The sequence below is a fragment of the Ziziphus jujuba genome, chromosome 12 (assembly GCF_031755915.1).
Source record: "Ziziphus jujuba cultivar Dongzao chromosome 12, ASM3175591v1".
NCBI lineage: Eukaryota > Viridiplantae > Streptophyta > Magnoliopsida > Rosales > Rhamnaceae > Ziziphus > Ziziphus jujuba.
Window position 1 is genome coordinate 16,404,026 of NC_083390.1, and position 8,189 is coordinate 16,412,214.

An 8,189-nucleotide genomic window follows, 5' to 3' on the forward strand; every position below is an offset into this window, starting at 1 on the left:
TCACTTATCAAACTCCAACATTTATTTATTTAGTTAGTTATTTGTTTAGCTTTTACAATAAAATCGACTGCCTTTTATACTATATATACAAAAAGCATTTAATAAAACAATTGAATAAATCACAATTGATTTTTGATAATTGATATTAATATTAAACCACAACCAGATATTACTGTTGTCAAATGTTACAAACTTGTGAAAGTTGAAAAGGAATTGAGTTGTATACTTTGTTAGATGATTGAATAAACCATAATAGTAATGTACATTCCAAATAGCAATGACCTCTAGTGTTTAATTAAGTGCTACCATAGTCGATCTACTTTAACACCTCCTGCAACCAAATTAGTACATAGCATTCAAATGTATATGGCAGTCAATGGTTTACACCCAAATATATATATATATATATATATATATGAACACTATCTCAAAAAATAAAAAAGAAAGTTCTGAATTTACAAAAGTTCTGAATTTACATACAAAAACAAAGTACATATTTGAACATAAAAGAAAGTTCTGAATTTACATACAAAAACAAAGTACATATTTGAACATAATATTATATGGACTTTTATTTATGCAAACAGATTCAATGGGATTTGGTAGCATTTTCTTGTTGAATACAGGCAGATTCCAGGAGAGAAGGCAAAACTAGAGGAGAAAGCAATGGAATTGGATCTTTGCTGTGATAGAATGAATTCAATGACGACGAAGAAGATGAAGAAGAAGACGACGATGAATTTGTACCGCTCGTCCCCAATGATTTTTGTCCACCATGGAAGCTAGCAGAGGAAACATTAGGCTTCATCACTTGAAGAGGACAAGGAGCTCTTCTTTGCAATCTATGACTCAAACATCTTCTGAAAACAATGTCATCTTTGTGAGCACATGTTTGGAAACCAGGAAACTGCTCACCACCATTTTCCTCCATTTTCTTTCTTCTCACATTTATCTTTCCTTTTTAAGATCTCCTTATGTACTGATCTAGTAGATAAAACTCTTTGGGAGAGATCTTAATGCATTGTTTATTAGAATTCCACAATAATTAAAAAAAAAAAAAAGGATAAATAAAAATAGCAAATTTGTGGAGTTATTTTTTAGTGCATTTTCTGACTGGTTTCGGAAAATTTTGATTAAATATTGGACACGTTTAGGTATCATGTGAGGGGATCGAGATTGCTGGGTTTGCTGTTTGTGTAAGAAAACTGTTAGATTAGTGAGTACCAAGTTTCCATCATGTGAGGGAAGAATCAGTGCACACATTCAAAATATAAAAATAAAAATAAAAATAAAAAGGCCAAACTTTTCAGTGACAAAAAATTCAGAAGCACATGAGACTTTAACAGAGACAAAATTAATAAATGAGATAGACTCAGTTCCCATTAATTTTTTTGATATTGGCTTTTGTGACAGCAGAGCTTTTTTGAATTTTATTTTTCCAAGACGTGCAGAAAAATCATGGCTATCCATTAAAAAAAAATTATGAATAAATAATATAGTATCAAAAAATTTTCATAATTGAATTTGAAAATTCATAACCATTTTATAGTGTCTACATGTTTTATTTCAACTATAAATAAAACCATAGGTTGTTCGGTCTATGTCAGAAAACATAACAATTACATGTAATATTTTTTGGATGCATTCATCCATATGCATGATTTAGCTTTGAATCATGGTGATATTTTGGATGTGAAAACTATATTTTTTTTGTTTTGATGTCAATGGTCATGATTCGATAATGATTGTGATGCCAACTTGACAATGTAATAAATTAAGTTGGAGTTTTCGGTTAATAAAGAATAGGGAAGATAAACATGAAACATGAAACAGGCACACACCCCACACAATACTCGACATGTTAGAACCATTGACTCTTGACTTGTCCAACCAAAACACATACACAGAAGCTATATAGCGCATCACTGCTCTGCATTTCTCTATTATCTCTGCCGTGTCTTTCTGGCAAGATACATGTATATATAGACAAACTTTAGGCAGAAAAAAAGGGGCAAAGTACATGGGCTTTTTATGAAAAAAAGTTTGCAGATGATCTTAATTGCATACGGCAATTCGTATGTATAAATGCTATTGATTTGCTGTGGTTAATTCTTTTAAGTAAGGATTTTCTAACTTCTTCTTATTATTATGTTTCCATTCATGTTTGACTAATGATATAATCTCACTCCATTTTATATCTGCTTAATTTATTTTATCTTTTTGCTCTAATTTTTTAAATGAGAAGATAGGAACAGAGATATGAAATATTATTGATAAACAAAATTGAAAACATAAAATGGAATGGAAGTTCTCCAAACAATTTTACTTTTTGTATGATGTCCTTACATTATAATTTTTTTAAAACGGTGTTTTTGTTATTTCTCTAAACTAGTGTGGTCTACAGCTAATTTTCAACCAGTAATAGGAAACCCATACCAAAAAAATAGAAAAAGCAACAACTATTTCAGAGAGCTTGTTTTATTTTAGCATGAAAACTTATGTCTTTAATATCGATTCATAAAAGTAAACCGTTAGGAAGGAGATTTTTTCCGTTGGCAATTTCATATTTCCTTTTTCATAATAATAAGGTAAAGCATAAAAACTTCAATATTAATGATGATATTTTAGACCTTTCGTCAGAATAAAGATTAGAACAAAAATTTTATTTCTAGATACATTTCATTTCAACCCAAGTTTACCGTAACCAATATTTAGTTTCCTAAATTTCAATAATTTTACAAAGCACATTTATAGTGGTGTGAATTGTTCATGAAAAATGTACTAGTGAAGAAAAATAGTATCATTTTGAGACCATAATAAAATTTAAATAGAGGTGTGATATGTTTTAATAAAAAAAATGTACAAATAAAACAAGGAAAATAATATATTTTTTGAGATCAAAATAGAAGTGAATAATATTTACTCATTTAATCATGTTGTCTCTAAATCTTTCTTGGTCTATCCCATACCTATATCTAAAAAGGTCAAAAAATAATATTGCCCCTAAAACACCACATTGAATGACAAAAGCATGATAGAAGGTGACCACTATTGATCATCTGTAATATGCCAATTAAATTGGCAACTTTATGGCTTTATTTTATTATTATTATTATTATTATTATTATTATTTTTCGCCATATCCATCCTCATTTCTCATTGCGATGTCACCCCTTAAACTGAGTAGAGAAGCCAAGTGGCAGCACCCCCAATGACCATTTCACACAACCAATAATGATAGTATCAATCATATCGGTGGAGGGGTGAATATTCAATTATTATTATTATTAATGTGGAGTACCAAAAATTCAAAAGACAGACCCATTTTCTTTGGTTTTTTTTTCCTTTATTTTATTTTCTTTTCCGTATATGTTGTTGGCCTTTCTGCTTTTTAGGTTTCATACCACACCCACCTTTCAATGTTTTGGTCAAAAAGAATGTTCAAGATGATTTGGATTGGACTAGAAGGATCCATGAAAAATGGACCATTTCAATTGGTGGTAAAAGAAATCATAATCAATTGGAAGAAAAGAATTTGGTTTTCTTGATTAGATCCAAAAACCAGGAAAAAAGAAGAAAGATTCGCAAATTCTTGCATAGCCACCAGTTGGACTGCAAGAAAATAACATATAGATCCCACATGATGACCAACCAAAAAGTGTTTCCAAGTGTGGAAAAGACATTATAAGAAAATACAACAGCCGTGTTGAAAACAGCAAATGGATTCATCACAAAACCAATCCAAACCTACAAGTTCCTGTCTTTTTCCGAGTGATGTTACGAGATTTCAATCCAAATGTTTGCCTAAAACCTACAAATATGTTTTTAAAACTATTGACTTAGTATTGGGAAGCCGCCAAACACTATAGACTGTAATGGTCAATGTCGGTAGCTTCACCCACCAAGAAAAGAAACAATAATTTCAATGGCAGTTTCTTGCTCATAAAATAGGAACTTACTTTGAATTTTCCCATTCAAATAAAACTATTTTCTATGCAAAGAATCTTAAATTGTGTTCAAAAACTAAATCTACGAGTCAACAAATACAAACTGCTTCAAGGAAGGAAAACAAAATTTTGCAGGATCATAGTCAATACAATGATGCCAATGAATTTAGTAGACAGTTGTTCCAAATAAAAAAATGACTAAATATTGAACGGAGACCAAAGAAAAGCTATGTACAATGCTTCAAATTGATTCCTTTTTTTTCTTTTTTTTTTATATTTAATATTTTCAATTACCACAACATAATTGACGTATCTCTTCTGGCTCTAATGACTCCAACTTCATGTTGGATCACAACAATTTAAGGATCAAACTAGGTGCAAATAGGTAGGCGGTATGTACAAGCTCTTCATTTTGTTGTTTTCCTTTCTAAGAGATGATAGTGTACCTAAAGTCTCTCTAAAATCCCACTAAAAGGGTCTAAATTTATGGTGGATTTTTGAAGCTAGGGTAGGAAAGATTCAATGTACAAGGGAAGTGAAACTATGATCATTTTTATCCTTTTCTTCTCAAGAATAGGATCTAACCAAACCGAAATTAACAAACGATCTAGACTTGAAGAGACCGCCGAAGAGGAACCTGGTTGGAGATTCTTGAGAAACAGGTTTTAGTTCATCAGGGTTGCCTTTCACCTTCAGTATAGTCTGACCAATTACTTGCCGGATTGAATCAATGGTCTTGGAATCAACTGGATAACCAGATGCATCGCGAACGTAGAACGTATTAACAGCTTTCCCCCCTTTGGTTGTCACTTCTGCTCGGGTTACAGTGAGGCTATTTTCTCTAAAGATACGAGTGACATCGGATAGCAGCCCAACTCTGTCAGTGGTACAGAGTTCTAGTTTCAATCCCTATTGAGTAAGAATCAAATTAGTATCATAAGAAATGAAATTAGACCGATTATACAACAAATGCACAACTTATTTTTTCAGTAGCATATTTGTCATAGAACAAATCTTCTATGTTCTAACCTGTATGAATTATATAGCCAACTCTATGCTAAAATGCAAACTATTGGAAAATCTCTGAAAACACAAAACAGACAGTCATATGCGACACATAAATAGTATGCTTAATTGCTTACCTCTGACACTCTTCTCTCAATGGCTGCTTCCAGACATTGTATTACTCTTTGTCTTTCTGCATCTGATTTTACAGGGGACCCATCTATATGCCTGATGTAGTATTCCTACAGATCCACAAACAATTCATTCAAATATATATATATATTACTCAAAATAAGGCCATCCCAAAAGAAGAAGAACCATAAGAAATATGGCAATACCTGATAAGATTGAGGACCCTCAGTATCAATATTTGCATGAAAAACCACATACTGCATATCTGTCAAAGTGCAAACCGTATCGAAGAGAAGCTTGGGCCTATCTTTGCATCTAATAGTAACAACTGAGTAATCTTTGTCAAACCAATTAACAACACTGACATTTGGTCTTTGCTTCTCATCCAAAATATCATCACCGGAACGTTCATAGTCCCTATCAGCAAACATCATCTGGTGAAGCCGTCTCTCGGTGTGTGTAACTCCATGTGAGACAACAGTCTTAGCTCCCCGGTATTTATTGCTGCTTTTAAGTACATTGCATAGTAATTCCTTGATCCTGGATAGCCTTTCGGGGTCAGTAATCGCTGACCCCGTTTCCTCATCTGTCACTTGCATAACAGCTGCAGCCCTTGTGTTGTGTGTCCAAACTTCAGCACTCACTACATTGCATTTAAGATTGGTTAGTACAGCACTTACTTCGGAAAGTAGTCCTGGCCTATCACTTCCGGTGAGCTCGATTGCGGTGTGGTCCATTGATTGTTTAACACCAACAGATCTCATTGAAGATGTGAAAAACAAAGATTCAGGTCCAAGAGACTGAAAAAAATAAATTAAATCAAAGTATAAGTGAGTTTATATATTATGTCAGAAACATAAATGGTTTCAAAGACCCAAAAAAATAGTAATAATAATAATAATAAAACATGACTCACTTTTTGAAGGTATTTCAAAAGCCCTTCATCAGTGACCTTGTTTCCATCTTGATCAGTGACATTAAAAACTGTTTCCCAAAAAACAAATCAATTTCAATTCCAAAAAAAAAAAAAAAAAAAAAAGCAAAAAGCATCAAAACCCAACCATCAGAAAAGAAGAACAGTTTAAGAATCTAACCGTCCATGAACCAACCCCCATCAGAACATATGTAAGCTTTAGTTATGATAAGGTTAAGATCAGTAAGTACTTGTACAACTTCAAGAAGTATTCCTTGTTTGTTTAGACTATCAACCTGCATCACACAAAGGAATAAGTACACAAGATAAAAAATTAAAAAAATAAATTAAGGCAAAAGAGCTCCACCCAATGAAACCAAGACATACTCTTATCACTGTAGCATTCTTGCAGGATTCATTATCAATCACAACTCTGCCAAGGAAAAAAAAAAAAATGGAATTAGAGGTCTAAAACTCGAAACTGGTCATGGGTATTTTAAGAATATAAGTACCTTGGTGCATTCATTCTCCGGATGAATTTGTCATACTCATCATCCATATCATGCGAGAAGCTCATGTTTGCCTCTGAAAAAAACCAAAACAAAAAATTTAAAAAAATAAATAAAAATAATTCAAGAATAAAAGCAGCCAATCAGAGAATAAAGGCCATTCGTACAGGAAAAAGAAAGATATCTCCCAAAATATAAAAAGGAAAAGAATAAAAGGCTATCAAGTAAAATCCATTTTGGGTTCCAAAGCATATCACAGTATGAAAGGGGAAGAAAAATGAGGGGAAAAAAAAAGTGTGATTTTAGAGAGAGAACCGACCAGCCGAAAAGAGATTGAAAACGTAGGCAACCAGGAAACGAATTATGGCATACAAACCAACAGAAAAAGAGGTTGCTTCTTGTTTATGTGTAAGAGTGGCGTCCATGAACTTTTGGTGTGAATAAAACACAAAAAGAGTAAACTCTGGACGATACAAAGAGAGGATAATGAAAAACCCAATTCATGGGGGGAAACAAATAACGAAACCAGAATGCCAATCAAAACAAAACAAACTAAAACACCAAACTTTTAACCAACACTAATGAATCCCCATGACCCAAAATTCATAATTACAAAACAAATATCCACATAAAACAGGATTGAAGAAGACCAAGCACATAAAAATTAAAACATAAAATTTCCTTTTCACCCGGATGGATAAACAAATAGAAAACAAACACACTGAAAATCATACACAACCCCCGCCCCCAAAAACAAAAAAAAAAAAAAAAAAAAAAAAAAAAAAAGCCATGAAACACAATCGAAAGAACAGAGCACGAGGATTAAGAATGAAAACTATCACCCACCCATTTCAATTTCTGAGGATTCGTGAGGATCTGCTATGTCAAAAAGCTCTTTTGGTTTCTCTCAAGTAGGCTGTTCCTATATATATACAACAGAGCTTTCGAAGTGTGTGTGTGAATATATATATATAATATATGTAAAGGAAATCTTAACCTTCACCCTTTTGATCCCTCTCAGTCAGGAAACATTTAATTATACAATTCTATACCTTGTAAAGATTAAAAACCCCAAAAAAGAAAAAAAAAAATTTGAATACAACTCCTTCCAAGAAAAATAAGACCCCCCCGACACAATACTCCAAAAAAAAAAAAACCTGCAAGTTTAAAAAGTACGACAAACTCTCTCTCTCTCTCTCTCTCACCCCGTTCCCTCTTACCACTTTCTCTCTCTTCACCGTGCTCTGTTTTTTCTTTTTTCTTTTTTTTTTTTCTCTTTTTTTTTTTCTTCTGTTTTTTCTTTCTCTGTGTTCGGCTTTCCAATTTCAGTTTCTTTCTTAAATCACCATATATAAATCACTACTTAAAAAGAAAGTTACCAAAACCAGAGAAAAGAGAACTACAGAGAGAGAAACAGGGCAGGCAATGAATATTTAACTATCTCGGCGCACTTTAGCAACGACCCGAAATTTTTGGAATGAACTTCATTTTGCTGTGCTAAAATGCGCCTATCGTGTTGTCGACAAATGAATAAAATAAAATAACTCCTTTTTTTTTCTTTTTTTTTGTTTTTTGGGTAAAAATAACTAAAACATGGTTAAACGGGGAATGACTAAATAGTCTCCATGGCTTGTGGAGGGGACCAAACTGGACCACGGACCAGGCCCCATGGCCCAGCTTATT

At 32.7% G+C, this 8,189-nt stretch overlaps 2 protein-coding genes across 2 annotated transcripts; both read right to left on the reverse strand.

The window, feature by feature from the left end:
- Positions 1-583: 583 nt before the first annotated feature.
- LOC107429071 (uncharacterized) lies at positions 584-947 on the reverse strand. Its single transcript, XM_016039721.4, has one exon. The coding sequence runs from the start codon at positions 929-931 to the stop codon at positions 590-592; it is 342 nt and encodes a 113-aa protein (XP_015895207.1). The 5' UTR covers positions 932-947; the 3' UTR covers positions 584-589.
- Positions 948-4,179: 3,232 nt separating this feature from the next.
- Positions 4,180-7,926, reverse strand: LOC125418710 (ACT domain-containing protein ACR4). Its single transcript, XM_048462962.2, has 8 exons — positions 7,353-7,926; positions 6,510-6,582; positions 6,385-6,430; positions 6,179-6,293; positions 6,001-6,068; positions 5,291-5,884; positions 5,090-5,194; positions 4,180-4,856 (listed from the first exon to the last, which is right to left on the reverse strand). Exons 1-8 carry the CDS (start codon positions 7,354-7,356, stop codon positions 4,515-4,517), a joined length of 1,347 nt encoding a protein of 448 aa, XP_048318919.2. The 5' UTR covers positions 7,357-7,926; the 3' UTR covers positions 4,180-4,514.
- Between the last annotated feature and the right edge of the window lie 263 nt (positions 7,927-8,189).

Excerpts from the sequence above, each read along its gene's own strand:
- LOC125418710 (XM_048462962.2), bottom strand. Across the intron at positions 6,431-6,509 it reads CGGAGAATGAATGCACCAAG|AGTTGTGATTGATAATGAAT; the intron begins GTACTTATATTC and ends TTTCCTTGGCAG. Across the intron at positions 6,294-6,384 it reads AGAATGCTACAGTGATAAGA|GTTGATAGTCTAAACAAACA; the intron begins GTATGTCTTGGT and ends TGTGTGATGCAG.
- LOC107429071 (XM_016039721.4), bottom strand. The coding sequence starts at position 931 with ATGGAGGAAAATGGTGGTGAGCAGTTTCCTGGTTTCCAAACATGTGCT.